General features: G+C 42.9%; 1 protein-coding gene across 4 annotated transcripts in view; it reads left to right on the top strand.

Annotated features, from left to right (window-relative positions):
- Nucleotides 1-19,047, top strand: part of CREB3L2 (cAMP responsive element binding protein 3 like 2) — a 129,692-nt gene that overhangs the window by 57,501 nt on the left and 53,144 nt on the right. For 3 of the 4 annotated variants that reach the window (XR_012090437.1, XR_012090436.1, XM_007983065.3), the window contains exon 2: nucleotides 15,399-15,615. Coding sequence is in view for 2 of the 4 variants with exons in the window: in XM_007983065.3 (XP_007981256.1) it covers nucleotides 15,399-15,615 (217 nt within the window). In the remaining 2 variants the exon portion in view is untranslated. Of the gene's footprint in view, nucleotides 1-12,165; nucleotides 12,252-15,398; nucleotides 15,616-19,047 lie in introns of those variants that run through there. The other variant, XM_073009378.1, reaches the window with a different exon arrangement.

Genomic DNA, 19,047 nt, shown 5'->3' with positions numbered 1-19,047 from the left:
TCCCTGGTTTTTGTTCCCTGAGGACTATTTAAACCAGGTCTCACTTAATTCAGTTAAACAGAGTCTGTTTTGAAAAAACAAATGCTTTTTTCCTCCCATTGTAAACTAGAGGTCTTCGTTGTCAGAAATATAGATAAGAATAAAAAGACCCTGTTAGCACTACACAGAAGTGCGTCAATATTTTGCTAAAAGGCTGTCCATACATTTTTATATTCTAGCACTTATAATTTATACTTTCAATTAAAAGTTATAAATTCTAAAATAAATTTATGAAATAGATAAAAATACATTAATGTATAAAGTATGTAACAAAAATGTATACATATATAAAGACAATTATAAATTAGGGAATTCAGTTTTCACAATATATTTTTCATTTAGATATATGATGTGGACATTTCTGTATATTAACAGATAGTTTTCTACAATAGCAATTTTTTTTCAATAACCACTTAGACATACCTTAATTTATTTAAATACTCTTACATGGGCTATTTTAAATTTTACAGATCAATGGATCACGATTCAGGGACATCTACCTTTGATCAGTAAGCTGTTCTTTCTGATTGTGATCTTGTTGCCTTCACTCAAATGGTCTAATGTTCATTGATTCAGTGCTTGCTGCTTGCAAAGGCAAAACTTGTGCTTTAGGTTTACTTTTTCCATGGTTGGTTCCCAAGGCTACATGCAGAGTTTTTAAATACCTCTTTTGTGAGCTAGAAGACCTAATAAACAAACCACTTTGTTGAGACTGGGAATATTAGCACTGGCACAATTTCTTAATTTTACTGTGCGTTTGCAGACATCATGAGGCAGAGAGGTGGTCCAGCTGCACCTTCGTTCCACACACGGACTCTGTGTACAGCTTTGTGAATTGCTATTTTTCTTTCCTTTCTAAATGGGCTGCTGGTGGCAAAAATCTATTTAAATAAAGGTAAGCAAAAGATCAGTTTAAAGCCCAAACTTCAAAAGTTAGAGGTTTAACCTATTAGACACCCAGACTTTGCAAATGTGAAGAGTATTCGGATTAATGGGGACAGGGGCTCTTGGATATTGGTGGGTCTTTAGACAGTGAAGAGAATACAATTTCCTGCCAGAGACAGTCATGAAGAGAAGTTTTTGACACAGTGCTGCATTTTGCATGAATGCTGAAAACAGACCCTTGGAAAGAACCTAAATCAACGTTATCAGTCCCTCTTAGTTGGGTCTACATTTTGAAAGCTCCTTTTTTGACTTTTGGAAATAATATGGTGGCAGTTTTGGTTGTTATCACAATGGGAAGGGGGATGTTACTAGCACTGAGTGCCCAGGGGCCCTGGAATGTGCAGGAAAATCTTGATCAATGAAGAATCATCCTATCGACAATATCAACATGGCCTGGTTGAACATCTCTAACCACTTTAGAAATTGTTAGTTTCTTCTGAGGAATGGGGCAGAAAACATGAAACTATGGCCCTGAATTTTTTTCGAGGCTTCCCAGAAATTGTCTAGTGCCATTTCCCTCCCCCATTTCTCATGGAGGTTCTGCATAACTGAGGCTAGAAGACATTGGTAGATGGAAAGAGGTTTGGTTCAGGGGAAAGTAGTACTGTAGTTTTAAGTCTGATACTGCTCTCCATCTATGCTTGGTCTCCACAAGTTGAGTCATTTTTTCTGATAAAGCCTGTCTGGTTGTTTGTCTCAGAGACCAGCTGTTGAAAGGGCGGAAATCATCCAGTACTGCCCAGCTGTTAGCTCAGCCATCCTCAAGGGAACCCATTCTTTGCCAAAAGGAGTCTCAGAAAAGGCCAGAGAGGGGGAGTTGCAGGGAACATTGACTCAGGCTTAAGATTTATTTTCAGGCTGTTTTATTCCTTTAGGTGTGAGGGGAAGCAGAAGCTACCTACATCATAGATGGTCTCAGAATACCAGAGCTGCAGGGGGCCTGGGAGACCGCCTGGTCCCACCTCTTATTTTATTTCCTAAGAAATAAGAGACCCAGAGGGGTTCAGTGACTTGTCCGAGGTCACAGAACCAAGTAGTGACAGAGCTAGGTCTAAAACCCAAGCATTTTGATTCCAAACAAGGCGTTCTTTCTGCTATGCCAGCAACTACCCCTTTGACTTCTTACTTCTTAATGAAGCTGTGCTGACTTTCTTTCTAGAATATCTCCGCACTGCCCCCCACCCTGAGGCATTGCATCATTATTACATTCAAACCTTGTGTACTTTCTGATACCATTGGCTTTATAGGTAACAGAAAATAATCTTTTGTGACTAGAAGGCAAATGTGTCCTATTCATGATCCAATAAGCAGCTATCCACCATTGTTCAATCATGAAAAAAATATTCAGAAGCATTGCTCTACTTCATCTTTTGGGAGAAAAATACTCAAACTGTTTGGGAATAACTTTTAACATATGGTGGTTGCATGTGTTTTCCAGCAGGACTGCAGACTATCTCTATTTGCTTGTTCTCATAATAACCTGCTGAGATCACTAGATTCTATTTATGGTCTTTCTTAGAAAGAGAATATTATGGCCTCGTGGTTTTTTTTTTCCCCCTTCTTAGAAATTCTTCAACTCTACCAAGTTGAAGAATTGAAGCTCCATTGTTTTCAATAAAGAACCTGAAGTTAAGGTACACTAAACCACTACCACTACCCCCAAAGAAGTGGAGTTTGATGTTTCCCTATTCATTGAGAATGGTTCCTTTCTATTCCAAAAGGTATGACAGGACTGTGGCTCAGTGACGGGGAGATCCGCCTGAGGGCAGAAGGATTTAGAGGGACACTTTTAGGAGAACCCAGACCCCACTTCCAGAGAAAGATTTGAGAACCTGAAAATATTCGTCTGATTTTCAGCAGTGCCACCAAAGCAGGAACTTGATAGTGCAGTTCAGCTTTAAACAGTTCCTTCATAAAAGTTTGAATGAGAGGTTTGCCTGAAAATTATAATTGCTGGTTAAGATGAAAGGGCGCTAAAGAAGCATATGGATGTGAGCACAGTGTGGCTGGTGATCTGTGGAGAAATTGCAGGGAATGAGAGAGATGCTTTGAGACTGGAGATATGGGCCTAGTTTTCAAAAGAGGGGAAAGGAAGATCGATCAGTTATGAATTGATGAACTGAAAATGAGCCCCCTGGTAAGCTAATGGGCAAACTAGAATCTGCTGAGTTCACTAAAGAAAAATGGTATTTTATGACCCTCATCATTTTTTATGGTGTTAATAGACTGATAAGTCAGAGAAATGCTTAAGAATTTTGTCCTGGTTTTAGCGAGGCATGTAATACAAACAACAATAAAACAGCTAACATTTATTAAGCTCTTATGCAAAAGTAACTCTTCTAAATGAATAGAGAAACATCAAACTCTGCTTCTTTGGGGGTAGTGGTTTAGTGTACCTTAACCTCAGGTTCTTCATTTAAAATAATGGAGCTTTCCTTTCTGATCTGTCTTGTTTCTAGAAATGAGGTTGGAATGAATAACCTGGCTGGGGCTAGCAATGTGGGATAACAGAGAGCCAACCAGAGCCCTTTACTTCCCACTGCTCCAAGATAGTCTGTCCTGAGCAGGCCTTAAAGCTCTTGGATTCTGGTAGCACTTAGAGATAGAAAAGGGTTCATTGCCTCAGCTGGTTGAGGTTCACGAGAGGAAGGAACATGCAGAAGCAGACAGCCAATGGCTGCTGTGTTCCCAGTAACTGCTGTTGCTAACTGGCTGGCCACGATGGAGATAAGAAATAACTCTGTGGATGTCTGGGAAGTCACTTTCGTGTTCATAGCCTGCACATGTTTTTCTTGGCCAGTTTTCACTTACCATAATATAGCACCATCTTGTATCTGGATTAGACTTGTATCGATGAATTCATTTTTATCTTCACTGCAGTTTTGGAAGGCAGATTGGATTTCTCATTTTCTAGTGGTGTAGAGAGCGTGAGTGATTTGACCCAAGGTTCCTGCTAGGATCTACAGAGTTGATGTAGACTATATGCGTTCTGTCTCATGAGTCCAGTGCATAACACAAGGGCTCCAAAGGCTAAGATCCCCTGGTATATTTCAACACGCATCATTCCAGAGAGGTGGGGCATACATGTGAGGTCTCACAGAGCAGGAGCCAAAGTGGCTAGAAGCCAGAACCTTCCTGGTCTCCCATTTGCCGACCTGCGGGATTCCCTTAGCTCTTATCTTGGGGTAGAGGGGTACGTCCTGGCAGAGTCATGCCTGAGAATTTAAGCAACACAAATAGTACTTTGTACCTCTCAGGCACTTTCCCTTTACCCCAGTGTGGTCCTCTAGGGATGAGATTATCTCAGTAATGCTTATGACATATTTGGCTCATAAATAAAGCATAGGTTTCTAGGAAGTATGCATACCGTTCGTTTTTTCCCACAAACTTCATTGCCCTGTTAGTGCTTCATACCTGATGTTTTTGGCATTGGATCTTGACTTGGAGTTGGAATTGTTCCATTGCAACATGCACATTCTGTTCAGAGAATTCGGTGGGGGTTGTCTGTGGAAGCCTTTTCAGTCACGCATTTGGGGATCTTTATGTCTGGTCACCGTTTCTCTTGTTAGAGAGTCTGTAGTGTAGATTTCAATTCTCAACTATTTGATTTCATGTGCCATTTTGGACCTCAGTTTTCTCAAGTTAGAGTGACCAGGTCAGGCCAGATGATACCCAATGTTTTCTCAAGCTTCATAAGTCTGTAATTCGGAGCCTGCTGTAAACTAAAGATTTTCTGGAATGAATGGCAAAGTGCCAGATTGTATTATTTTAGGGTAGGACGCAAGAGCGTAGGAAGAGTAAATACCTTAGCTTGTGCCTTCACTGAAGGATATGAGGGGATGCCCTGGGTGTTCCCTGGTGAGGTAAAGACCGAATTGTTGCAGATGGAAGGTGTGTACTGTGGGAGAGGGAATGGGGATGGCTTCTGTTTAAGAGAGTGGAAGATACCAGAGAGGAGAAGCTTATGACTACAGAGAGGGCAAGAACCTCATTAGAACAGTCTGACCAAAAAACCCTCCAAATTTCCTTATATAATGAGCATGTAAAAGGGTTGAAAACTGCAAATTGAAGGGTAAGGGACAGAAGGAGGGATATCAACAAGGAATAGAACATCAATTAGGAAGAGTATCTAGAGAATTTAACTGGGTAGTAAGAAATTTAAGTCTACTTTAACTCTCACTATGGGGAATTTGGACATAGATTGAGTTATGTGGGAGGCTCTTAAGTGTGGGAGGGTTAAAAGCAAATATTTTTTGGCCTTGGCATGTGGGATAGACCAGGCGAAAAGCCCTGCTGGGCCTCCAGCACTCCCGTCCAAGAGTGCGGGGTAGAGTCTAGACTCGGGGATAGAAGTGGGGAAAAGGGGGAGGGAAGAATTGGTGGTCCTGATGGCAGCTGCTCTCAGCATCCCAGTCTCCATGGCTTCCCCACCACAGATGATGAGAACAGAATCACAGGTTCTGTACTGCCTCAGCCTTGAACAGTTGGCTTGATCATGGCTTTGATGGTCTTTTACTTGTTGGTGAGATTCAGCTGTCTGTTGTGGCAGAAGGAAGGGGCAAGAGGACTCAGGGATGGTTTGAGTTTCTTGAAGCAAATCAGAGGACTTCTCCACCTGATACGGGTATTTCTGGAACAGCTCTGCGTGTTCTAAAAGGATCCTGAGGGTTTCCTCCATTCACATGAGGAGATCGCCCTTTTCTCAGGCCCAAGTTACAATTTAAAAAGCATTTTTGGGGAACAATTAGAAATCTGAGCTCCGAGTTCTCTGTGTTAGTGATTGGGAGACAGCAGGGACTATGCTGAATGTGCCTGGGAAGGGGAGAGCAAAAAGGAGTCCTGCCCTACTCCGGGCTGCCCCACTGCCTCCACCCTCGGGATAATTCTCCATCTTGTGAGGATCACATACAGTCACAGTGTGCAAGTGTTTTGTTGTATGTAAATACTATGCATTGAACATGGAAGGTGCCATTATTATTATATTTTCTTCGCATTATTTTTATTCCTGTTGGTACTTGTTGGATACTCTTGGGCCTTGGAAGGACAGGTCCTACCAGGCCAGAGGCTCGTTTGGGTTCAGAAAGAATGAAGAGGTGCATTTTGGGGGTATTTGCGGCTATATGTGTAAATAAGCCAAGAAGGAGGCAGATTGAATTTTTGTGTGCTAGCTAATTCTGAATCTTGCAGCTCTCCTTGGTCATCAGGAGCCACCTATGGGATATTTCTGCCTTCATCTCATTAACTGATTTATTTGTATTGTGGGCAGATGCTCTTAAAATGAAACAGTGGATTTTTTTTTTCCATCTCAAATTCTAGTAACTGCTGTAGGCCATTCAGGATTGGCATGCATTTGGGAAAGTGGATCATTACTTGTTTTAATGATGAACAACTATATAGTTTAAAAGGAATTAGTATGGTGCATGACCCTTGAAGCAAACCTCATATGTAAAAATTCATTTTTACATAACATATACATCAGGAATGAGTTTTAAAAAATAAACCATTTCTGGCCGGGCACGGTGGCTCATGCCTGTAATCCCAGCACTTTGGGATGCTGAGGCGGGCAGATCACAAGGTCAGGAGTTCGAGACCAGCCTGACCAACATGGTGAAACCCTGTCTCTACTAAAAATACCAAAATTAGCTGGGTGTGGTGGCACACTCCTGTAATCCCAGCTACTCAGAAGGCTGAGGCAAGATAATCGCTTGAACCCGGTAGGCGGAGGTTGCAGTGAGTCGAGATCACGCTGCTGCATCCCCCGCCTAGGCAACAGAGTGATCCTCTGTCCCCAAAAAAACAAACTCCCATTTCTGAGAGCAGTTTGAGGTTCAGAGCAAAATCGAGCAGAAGGTACAAAGATTTCCCATATGCCCTCTGCCCCACGCATTCATAGCCTCCCCATTGTCAGCATCTACCATCATATTGGTAGACATGATGGTAGATACATTGACACATTGTTATCACTCAAAGTCCATAGTTCACATTAGGGTTCACTCTCATGTACATTCTGTAGATTTGGACAAATGTATAAAAACGTATCTCCACCATTGTAATGTCCGTGTCAGAGTTTCACTGCCCTAAAAATCATCTGTGGTCCACTTATTTATTCCTTCTTCTCCCAGGATGACTTCTTTTACAAAATATCGAATATACCCTACCAATAGCATACCAATATACCCTACCAATGGATTTATAATAGGTTTCCTTTCAATATCATCTCTCAATGCCTTTATTGCTTAATCTGTTTCACATACTCCATTTATTCATCTGGATACTACCAAGCAAGGTGTTTGTTTGTTTGTTTATTTATTTATTTATTTATTGTAATAAGGCCCTTTAAATTTAACACAGCTTTTGTTACTGCTAGTGAAATTTCGGTAAAGGAAATATCACTTCAGAACAAAACAACCCTCCCTAAAATAACCCCTGCCACAAACCTCCAAACCTCTGGTGTAATAAGGAGTTCCAAACTCAGCCCCCATTTTTTTAAATTTAAAGAAATAATGTAATATGCCTACATTTTTGTACTAGAAAAGAATTGGGTATCCTTGAAATTTTACTGTCATGGGGTTTGACTTGTGAGCCATTTTTTTCCTTGGGACTTTGACAAGGTCACCTTTTTACTCCTGGTTGGCATCTGGCCCTTTGCTGTGTGTTGTGTGCAGGGTACTTGTGTGAGAGCCACTCAGGTCTATGGTGCACTGGTTTTGAAGGCAGTTCCCTTCTTTCCCTGCAAGGGGAGGAGGGAGGGTGGCCTAGGGGATGCCAGGAGCCCAGGGCAGCCCCTCCCTGCCTGAGCAATACAGTCAATCTGTGTTTTGCTGCAAGGGGCCTTGGTTTCTAATGTGAATTTGAGGTGTGTCCTCCGAATCTTTTGTGGAGAGAGTCAGCTTGCTCCCGCCACACTCAATACTTCTATGGCTCCAGTCTTTGGGAGGCATTCCGTGCTCTAGGCAAGGCTCCTAGCCACGATTTTTAAGTACAAGGCTTCTTCTGCCTGCCTGAGAACTGTCTTTTCAGCCAGAGACTGGCTGCAAAGCATCCCTGTTTCCCAGGGGGCAGGGCTGGGAATTGCATTCTTGGGGAGCTCAGACAGAGCCCAGGCAGGCCTTGGGCCTCTTGCTGCCAGCCCAGCTTCTGCTTTCTGAATCCTATTACCTGCCGTGCCTACCTGCTTCACTGCCTCTGGGCAGGTGTTACAGGGGCAAATCTAAACAAACCCGTGAGGCAGAAAGAGGGTGTTCTCCGTCCTCCTTTTCCCAAGTTGAAAAACCTTTGTAGCTCCATTTTATGTTGCCTGCAACATTTTAGAAAATGATAGGGTAGTAGAGCTGAATAGGTTGTTAGCAATGACCTATAAATATCCCTCTGTTATTACTGCTTTCGCTGCTGGCAGGGTTTAACCCGGGATCCATGGAATCCCCCGGCTGTCTGCAGACAGACTTCAGGGGCGGGTCAACCTCCTGAAATGCTGGGCTGTGTTTGTGTGTATGTGACTGTGAGCATTTCTCAGGCAGGACTGTCATTAGATTCCCAAAAGGAACATTAGATTCTCAGGCAGGAGCATTCATTAGATTCCCAAAAGGGTCCAAGAATTTTAAAAAAGGTGAGAAAAGGTGACAAACTACTGAGCAGGTTTAAAACCCCAGTACACATACACTCACACACTCTCACGCGCGCGCACACACACACACAGAGGTTTACAGATAAGGAAACAATCTAGAAGAGGCAGAGTGACCCCCAGGGAAGTGCAAGGCTAGGACTAGAACTCCTGTCCCTCACTGGTCCAGTGCAGCGCTCTTCTGTTAGCCTGTGCACAGAAGAGGCCTGTTGGGCTGACTATGGGATGGCAAAACTGCTTTAGAACACGCTCTACAAGTTCTCTGGGACATACATTCTGGATAACTCCTTTTGCAGCTTGGGACAATTCTCTCTTTATAAGACCTTTATTCATCTTTCTGCCCATGCTCCCACTGTATTTGTTGAGTGGGTGAACCTCAGTGGAGAGTGCTGTATGGAAGACAGGTTGGTAGCTTTACGTAGCCAGTTATTTGAACTAAAGAATCATGAATCCTTCCTTTTCCTCCCACCTCATTCCCCTTTCCTCACCCTCGTGACCTCAGATCTTAGGGCAGTTGTTAGCAGCAGGAGGTGACCCAGATCATAAACCACTCCATCCTTGCAAGCTACTTTGGCAGTTCATTAGTGACCTGAAAACTCAAAGCGTAAATGCTTCAGAGCCAAGGTAATTTTTTATAAAATAAGTAATTCTTGTAAGGGTAAAAATTTCTCCTAATTTATCTGATTTTCAAATTTGGATATACATTTTAAATGTTTGAAGGCACTTATTTATAACTGTTGGGAGATCTAGCCCTAATTTGGATTTATCTTCTATTTTGTTAAGATGTTATAGAATGATACTAGATCCAGATGAGATGGTTGTTGAATGCAGCAACTATCTACGATCTATGATCTCTGATCTGGGCTAGGTCCAGAGAGAGGGGTGGGTAAATGGTTTATATCTGGTCCATAGAGTTTGGAAGGCCTACTGATAAGATATTTAAGTAACTTGGCAATGAAAGGAACATCAAAGAAAAGGAAAAAAATGTGTCAAATTAAGAGATACTTAAAGAGCTTTACTTGTTTAGCGAAATGAAAGATCAATTCAAGGTGTATCTGTCTAGGGATGACTTTCTAAAAGAAGTACATTTGTTCTGTCTTAGGTAGTTTACTGATTGGTAAAGATGAAAATGAAAGCATATTCTAGGAAGAACAATGTGAGAAGCTGGTGTACAAGTAAAAAATGCCAACATTTTATTGTTTTAATTATGCTAGTTTTTTAAAGGAGCTTTTTAAAAGATTGCTATGCAGTGGAGTGTTAGGTGTATTACATGCATTATTTAGTTTAATTCTCATGACACAAGGCCAGAACTATTGTCAACTTCACTTTACCGGCATTATTGTTAACTTCATAAACCAAGGTTTGGAGTATGGAAATATCTTGCTCAGGCTTGCACAGCCAGGATTCAAATTCAGGCCTGACTGACTCCAAAGCTATATTGCCACAATGCCATACACTGACCATTAGGAATGGAATGAAGGTGTTGTGTTTATAAGAATAAAGGGAGACAAAACTTTATGGGATAGTTGGAGGATGTTTAATGCAGAATCTTTAGATAATGGGGAGATAAAACCTGACACAAATGGGGCAGATAATACTTGACACAATTTTTAAGGGAAGTTGCCATGTGTATTCTCTGAACTGGGTGAAGAACATTTATGTTGTGAGGCAGGGGTTCGATCCTTTTAGGAGATTTCTTCCAACTCTGAGATTCTGTGATGTTGCCTGAACCCTTTGGCAGAAACATGCATTAAGTCCGAATAACTATCTCCATCCTTATTGCTGATGTATCACAGCAAGTGATACCAGGAGCCTGTCCTTCTAACAAACTCTTGGCATGTTTGTACAGGTTTAGTGCAGGAGACCGTGTGTTCATAGTGGATGACCGTCTGTGAGCCTATCTTTATCTAGTTTTTGAGGCTGATGCAAATGAGGCAGCATGCTATAGTAGAAAGTGCCTGGGATTTGGAACTGGCTGAACATGGGATGGAATGTCAGTTTCACCTTTAATCAGCTGTGCATCTCAGGGCAAAATAGCTAAGTATCCTGAGCCCCAGTTTTCTCATCTGTAAATGGGGACATGTTTACCTTATATTAGGAAAACACCCAGCTCATTTTCTGAAAATCTAATATGTCAAGTACTTAGTCCATCAGACAAGTCTAGCACCTAATCCTGTCAACATCGTCATCCATGATCATCACCATGATGGGTTTACACTTGTTACAACCTCTCCATACAGTTGGATTGTGAGGCTCAAATACCTCTTTCCTAGGAGAAACAATAAGGAAAAAAATTCAGTGAATTTAAAATAAGAGTACCCTAGTTCAAGGTCTCTCAGTAGGGGACAGAGATCTTGGACAATGGACTAAAAGCCAATTTACAGGATTGTCATGAGTACTGAGTGAGGAAAAGGCTATGAAATTACTTTGTAAACCCATAAAGTTTGATTCAAATATTAGACAGAATGGTAAAATGTTGTTATGCCATTGCCTTTTGAAGGAATTAAACTAAAATCCCATAACCCTTGGGTTCACATGAGTAGTACTTTGCTAAAGCGTTTGCAGGATCCAGAAAGGCTTCCTCTTTGAGGCTCACTTTGCTCCTCTCTCTGGTTTTTGGCCTTCAGGACCATAAGGCCCCTCTCCAACTGGCTGGCATTAAAGATGGGCCCACTCTGGCCCAATCCGGCACCAGCAATGGGATGTTGACCTGTCCGTTGAGTCTTGGAGCCCACCACTGCCAAGGAGACCCAGCTGGAGCTAATTTGCTGGGCTGAGTCATAGCATGTGGTTGGAACTGGTTTCTTTTCCATCACAAGGATCTCCCTGAGCCTACTGAGAGCTCACCACTTTGCTAAATTCCTGGGTGTGGGTGGGTGTTTAGGCACAGTTAGGCTTCTGAGGAGGATCCTTTTCCAGAGGGGAGGTTATAATACACTTGATAACAACTGTGAACGCTTCAAAACTGTCTATCATTAGGGCTAAATGGTTTGTAATATGAGAATTACTGCATAATCCAAAGTAGGGGGAGTTCAGGGAAAGTTAGCAGAGTTAGAGAACATTTATTATTGGTTATCCAGGGGATGTTCATGAAAACATTCATTAGTGCTGCTCAGAAGAAAGAAAACAGAGTGTCCGCAGAGAGGGCCAACCTGGGCAACTTCCATGGGAAAGCCTGGCCAATCAAAGAGAGCCTTGCCTCGGGATAGAATGGGATTCCAGAGCTTTAGTGGCCAGCACAGCAGATCGGGACTTGACCTTGTAATTCAGGGAACAAAACTGTAGCTTGGAAATACAGGGACTGTGGGTTTACCTCTTGCATTTGCATGTTGCATTCGGTTATTTATTTCTCTTTTTGTTAACTTAGTTTTGTCTTGAAAGGATCTCTGTCAAACAGTTGCAGAGTAGTCACCATCAGGCAACCAGGAAATTTGTCCTTGGGGAGCTACTTAGGCAATCAAATGCTGACTTAGATTGTTGTATAATCAGGAAGTCTGGTTCTAATCTTAGCCTTGCCACTGCTCTGCGCCTTGCTGCCCAGAGTGTGGTCTGTGGAGTCACAGCTTTACCTGGGAGCTGATTAAAAATGCAGAGTCTTGGGCCTGCTTAGACCTGTGAATCAGAAGCGATGGCTTAGGAGCCCCAGGTAATTTATCTGCACATAAAACTTTGAGCACTGACCTAAGTGGTAAACTCTGGTAGGGCATGGGCATTTTCTAGTTTCTTATTTATTATTTTGTATCCCCAGTGTCTATCTGAAGTTTAACACACAGTAGCTGCAAAATCCTGGAATCTTCGTCTTACCTTGGGCATATTTGAACTTCTAGGATCTTTGTAAGCTTCTAGGGACTTAACTGTAAAGTGGCGTAGGGAGAGGAGTGTTGAGTGGAAATGGAGCCAGTGATTGAGAAACTGAGGTGAGCATAGAAGGACTGGTGTTGTGAGTTTTTTTGTTGTTTTTGTTATTTTTTGTAGAGATGGGGTCTTGCCATGCTGTCCAGGCTGACCTTGAACTCCTAGGCTCAAGCCATTTGCCTACCTCTACCTCCCAAAGTGTGGGAATTACAGGCATAAGCCACCGCACCTGGCCTAGGTGGTAGTTTTAATATAGATGTTTTTAACCTACTAAGTCAAAGTTTATGAGGGTGGATCATCAAATTTGTATGTTTTTATTTATTTATGCCTTTAAACCACATTCTGAAAGCAAAACTTTTGTGTTTTAAAAGTTCCTTTCATGTTAAGGAATATTTTTTACAATATTACATATAGTAAAGAAAATGTAAGAGTTCCTCAAGAGGAAATGGAGAAATACAATGGAATAGAATTCAGATGTTTAAATCAATGAAATAGGGCTACATGTATAGACATGAATAACTCTAAAAAAATTTTTTTTATAAAATAGCAGAGGATATATGAGATATGGTACCATTTACTTAACGTTTTAAAGAAGCCTATGTGTAACGGATACATGCATATGTAGTAAAAGGATAAAGACCTGGATGGGAAAGATAAACACTAAGTCTGGCTAATGGTTAACTTTGAGACGGATGAAGGGAATGGATGGGAGCTTTAACAGTCCTTCATGTTTTATTTTTTGAGAAAAAGAAAAAGCAAAAAAAGAAAGATTACAGCAACAAACATGTAAAAATAAGATTTTTAAATTTTGTATTTAAATTTTTAAAAATTGTATTTATTTATTTTTAAGACAGAGTCTCACTCTGTTACCCAGGCTGGAGTACAGTGGTGTGATCTCGGCTCACTGCAACCTCTGCCTTCTAGGTTCAAGTGATTCTCCTGCCTCAGCCTCCTGAGTAGCTCGGACTATAGGTGTGCACCACCGGCTAATTTTTGTATTTTTAGTAGAGATGGAGTTTCACCATGTTGGCCAGGCCAGCCTCGAACTCCTGACCTCAAGTGATCTGCCTTCCTTGGCCTCCCAAAGTGCTGGGATTACAGGCAAGAGCCACCAAGCAAGCCCGGCCAATTTTTTTTTTTTTTTTTTTGAGATAGAGTCTTGCTCTGTCACCCAGGCTGGAGTGCAGTGGCGTGATCTTGGCTCACTGCAAGCTCCGCCTCCCAGGTTCACGCCATTCTCCTGCCTGGGCCTCCTGAGTATCTGGGACTACAGGCGCCGCCACCACACCCAGCTAATTTTTTGTATTTTTAGCAGAGATAGGGTTTCACCATGTTAGCCAGGATGGTCTCAATCTCCTGACCTTGCAATCCGCCCGTCTCGGCCTCCCAATGTGCTGGGATTACAGGCGTGAGCCACCATGCCTGGCCTTTTCTTTAAAGACAGGTTCTCACTCCATTGCCTGGGCTGGAGTGCAGTGGTACAATCATGGTTCACTACAGTCTTGACCTACTGGTCTCAAGGAATCTTCCTGCCTCACCCTCTGGAGTAGCTAGGACTACAGGCATGCACCACCATGCCTGGCTAATTTTTGTATTTTTTTGTAGAGACTGTGTCTCATGTTGCCCAGGCTGGTTTCGAATTTCTGGGCTCAAGTGATCCTCTTGCCTCAGCCTCCCAAAGTACTGAGATTACGGGCATGAGCCACCTCACCCTGCCCAGTTTTTTGTTGTTTTTTTTTTAAAGGAATGACTACATAATTGTTCATAATATGTATAATCTTTCTGAATGCTTAAAATATTTCATTATGAAATGACTAACCCAAATTTCCCCAGTTTCACAACTGGGGGAGTGCTACTGGCATCTAGTGGGTGGACACTGAGAATGCTACTAAATATCCTGCAATGCACAAAACAATGCCTACCCTTCACAACAAATAATCCAGTCCAAAATGTTATTAGTGCCAAGGTTGAGAAACCCTGCTCGGAAGATCCTCATACCATGAATATAGACCCATCAAGGAGGGAGAGTGGACGGGGCTGCAGCTCCTTTAGCGTAGGACAGTGTCACAATGGGTATGGGAATCCCAGGGAATTTATATGGGCTAGTTCTAGATTATGTCCAAAGCGTGATGGGGACTGGAAAGTTCATTGTATTAGAGATGAGGGATGGGAGGATATTAAGGAAAAACCAGAGAGGAACAAAGTCCAGGCCATGGGGAGACTAGAGAGAAGCCACCTCTAATATTTTTGGGCATGGCACCTTAGTGTAACCTGCACCTTCCTGCTATAGAAATAGAGGATCGCTTATTTAAACATATTATCAGTGCAAAATGTGGTAGGTCGTGACAGCAAGGACCCCCAGTGAATTGTGCCCCCCGCACCGTCCACACTCATCTGCATTGTGACTCTGCCATTCCTCTCATCAAGCAGTGGAGTCTGTTTTCCTGCCCCATGGGCGTGAGCTGGCCTTGTCCCTTGCCTTGACCAAAAGAATGTGGAGGGTGTAATGGTACGTGATGTCTGGGGCCACTCAGCTTTGGCTTTTCTCCCTCATGAAAGATTTCTGCCATCATGGGAGGAAGTCCAGCCGGATCTTTCCTTTTGAGAAAGAGGCCCAGGTGTCCGGGGGTCCCAGCCCAGCGCATTCGCAGCCAGCCTTCCCACTAATGTGCTGTGTCAGGGAACCCAGATGAAATCAGCTCACCCATCCAGCCCAACCCACTGAAGAGTGAGAAGTAATATATTAATATTATGGTTACCTTCAGCCACTAAACGTTGGGGTGGTTTGCTACACAGCATGCGCTAACTGGACATTGTGTGTGTAGAAGGGACTTCATATCGAGCAGTGGACGAGGTATTTGCCTTAGAATATGTGTGTAGGGTAACTATCACATCATGGTTAAGAGAAACTGAGTTCTTCCTCCTTTGTTTCTTGTAGCACTTCTCGGAACTTCTGGATGAGTTTTCCCAGAACGTCTTGGGTCAGCTCCTGAATGACCCTTTCCTCTCAGAGAAGAGTGTGTCAATGGAGGTGGAACCTTCCCCGACGTCCCCGGCACCTCTCATCCAGGCTGAGCACAGCTACTCCCTGTGCGAGGAGCCTCGGGCCCAGTCGCCCTTCACCCACGTTACCACCAGTGACAGCTTCAATGACGGTAAACTCAGAGGAGGAGGAAGACCTGGACCTTACCCCCTTTGGTTCTGAGCTCTTGAGGGTGCTGAGTGTGTATTATCTTAAAGAGGGTGTCAGCACCCTTGTTAGTGAGATACTTACAGTGTGTAAGGCCTTGTGCTTGGGCTCTGGGGAAAAGCAAAGAGGCACAGGACCCATTTCTCTACACTGCTCAGGTCCCCTGGGGACTTGCCGTAGCTGAAGGATAGTCATTACTCTCTCGTCCTGTGGCTTCAGCAGCAGAGCAGCCTTTTGCAAATCAGCCCAGCCTATCTGGCTGGTCATTCCTGCCAGTACAGTAAGTCCATTGTTTCAAGGGGTCATGCCTTTTTTTTTTTTTTTTTTTTTTTATGAAAAAGAACCATTCCTCTATAGAAGTTTCTTGGGCATCCTCCTAACCCACTTCCATCATGTTCTATTGACCCCATGTCCCCCACTCCAGATCTTAGTGGACATTCCTAGACTTTCTTGTTGGTTACCCTTTCATGCCCATCATCAATGCCATGAGTGTGGTATTTGTTGAAGGTCTAGTTTTTCTGACCTTGGAGATGTTAAGATGTTTTCACCATTACTCTACAGCCTGTAATTGGTAAAAACTGTATCTTGTTCCAAACTCTCCAAGGCATATATATCTTTTAAGTGTAATTTTCTTCTTTTCTTTTCTTTCTTCTTCTTTTTCTCTGTCCCTTCCTCCTTCCCTCCCTCTTCCTCCCTCCCTGCCTCCCTTCCCTTCCTCCCTTCCTTCTTTTCTTTTCTTTCTTCTTCTTTTTCTCTCTCCGTTCCTCCTTCCCTCCCTCTCGCTCCCTCCCTGTCTCCCTTCCCCTCCCACCCCTCCTTCCTTCTTCCTTTCCTTTCCTTTCCTCTCCTCTCCTCTCCTCTCCTCTCCTCTCCTCTCCTCTCCTCTCCTCTCCTCTCCTTTCCTCTCCTTTCCTTTCCCTCCCTTCTTTCTTTATTTTCTCTCCTTCCTCACTTTCCTTCCTTCCTCTCTTCCTTCTTTCCTTCTTTCTTTTTTACACAGGGTCTTGCTCTGTCATCCAGGCTAGAGTACAGTGGTATGATCTCAGTTCACCATAGCCTTGACCTCCCGGGCTCTCATGTAGTCATTCAACCTCAGCCTCCCAAGTAGCTGGGGCTACAGGCATGTGCCACCACACATGGCTAATTTTTTTATTTTTTATTTTTTTGTAGAAATGGGGGTCCACTATGTTGCCCAGGCTGGTTTCAAACTCCTGGGCTAAAGTGATTTTTCCTCCACAGCCTCCCCAAGTACTGGGATTACAGGCATGAGCCACCATGCCCAGCTTTAAATTTAATTTTCTATGTTTTGTTTTCTTAGAGGGATAGCCAGCTATTTTAGTACTGTAAATTTTTAAAATTACATTTTGTACTGCCAGTCCAGCATATGCCTTCTTCTTTACAGGAAGATGACATGGTGAGGAATACTCACTAACTTGACCTTCTCGATGTTAGTGTTGACCTCTTGTTCTTGTACCACTGTACGTATGGCAGCATCTTTTGAAGATGGCTGCACCTATCAACCCATCCTCTAGGGATCTGTGCTAATGCTGTCCCTCCCCTTGCCCCCCCACCCCCCGACAGGGTCTGGTGTGTGATGTTCCCCTCCCTGTGTCCATGTGTTCTCATTGTTCAGCTCCCACTTATGAGTGAGAACATGTGGTTCCTGTTCTGTTCCTGTGTTAGTTTGCTGAGGATGATGGTTTTCAACGTCATCCATGTCCCTGCAAAGGACATGAACTCATTCTTTTTTATGGCTGTGTAGTATTCTGTGGTGTATATGTGTTACGTTTTCTTTATCCAGTCTAGCATTGATAGGCATTTGGGTTGTAAATAGTGCTGCAATAAACATACATGTGCATGTGTCTTTATAGTAGAATGATTTATAATCCTGTGGGTACATACTCACTAATGGGATTGCAGGTCAAATGGTATTTCTGGTTTTAGGTCCTTAAGGAATTGCCACACTATCTTCCACAATGGTTGAACTAATTTACACTCCCACCAACAGTGTAAAAGTGTCCCTGTTTCTCCGCATCCTCACCAGCATCTGTTGTTTCCTGACTTTTTAATGATCGCCATTCTAAATGGCATGAGATGCCCTTTTATTGTGAGGCCAAAGCATTCACCATTCAGTTCCCCCAGCTGGGGCTTTGTTTTCTTTATAGCCCTTAGGCTGTGACAGGCCATGCTGGTAATTTGCTGAGAACAGGTACGGTGGGTCAGATATATTTTACAAAGGGTTTCTGATCCACAGCTCATCTTTTTTGAAGTACCAATGTCTTCTCTGAGTAAAAGTCACTTTCCTAGGCCAGCAAAAGCACTTTTCTGAGACAGCAAACACGGGATACACTTTGGGAGGCCAAGATGGGCGGATCATGAGGTCAGGAGATTGAGACCATCCTGGCTAACATGGTGAAACCGTGTCTCTACTAAAAATACAAAAGAAATTAGCTGGGCATGGTGACAGGTGCCTGTAGTCCTAGCTACTCGGGAGGCTTTTTTTGGTCACCAACTTTTTTGTGAGGATACTAGTTTTTTGAGGATACTAGTCATTTAAGATGTGTGAAATCAGAGTGAAGCAGTGTGGATGAGTGGATGGGGAACTTGCCCAGCAAAGCTTTGTCTGGATCTATTTTTCTGAGTTGTGTAGATGGGCAGATGTTTGGGAACATAATTATTTTATTCATGTGAACCCCAGTTTGCATCCCCCTTAAGGTGGCGATCCGTGGGGTGGGGGAATCAATCCACGAGTATTTCTCCCAAATCCAAGTGCTCTGTTAGAGCAGATAACCACCCTGATGGAGAAGGATGGTTATTTTTAGGCAATACATAAATATGTAGCATGTATAGACAGCTGTATACCTTAAATTTAATATTCTTTGTCTGCTATATGGGGATAATAGCTTAAGCAAAACTAGGAGTCCTTGTGTTCAGTGATGGATGGGGAATTCATATTTCATTATACCTGGGAAAACCAATGATTCAGCTCTCCCTGTCCAGTTGTACTTAGATTAAATACAGTTCTTCTGCAATTGCTTCTAAGCCTGGAAAAAGAGTGATGACACACAGTTAAGTGGAAACTCCTTCCTAATTTATTAGAGTTTTTCTCCTTTTTTCTCCCTCTGCCTGCTGCTTCCCCCTCTCTCCTTCTCCTTCCCACTAGAACTCTTCTCTTTCCCTCTTCCTCCTTTGCCCTTTTTCCCCTAACTTTCCCTTCCTCCCTCCATCCTCCACCTGAACCCCAGGGCAACTGAAAACGGCATGCGCAGATGTTCTTATCCTATCATTGTATCACGGACTTCAGATGGACTGCGGACCCCTAAAACTGTATATAAAAATTTGGGCTATCTACATTTGTTAATTTTTTGAGAGTTATTGCATCTTTTCTTAGATTCTC

Source organism: Chlorocebus sabaeus, chromosome 21 (assembly GCF_047675955.1).
Source record: "Chlorocebus sabaeus isolate Y175 chromosome 21, mChlSab1.0.hap1, whole genome shotgun sequence".
Classification (NCBI taxonomy): domain Eukaryota; kingdom Metazoa; phylum Chordata; class Mammalia; order Primates; family Cercopithecidae; genus Chlorocebus; species Chlorocebus sabaeus.
This window is presented reverse-complemented; position numbering and strand designations above follow the sequence as displayed.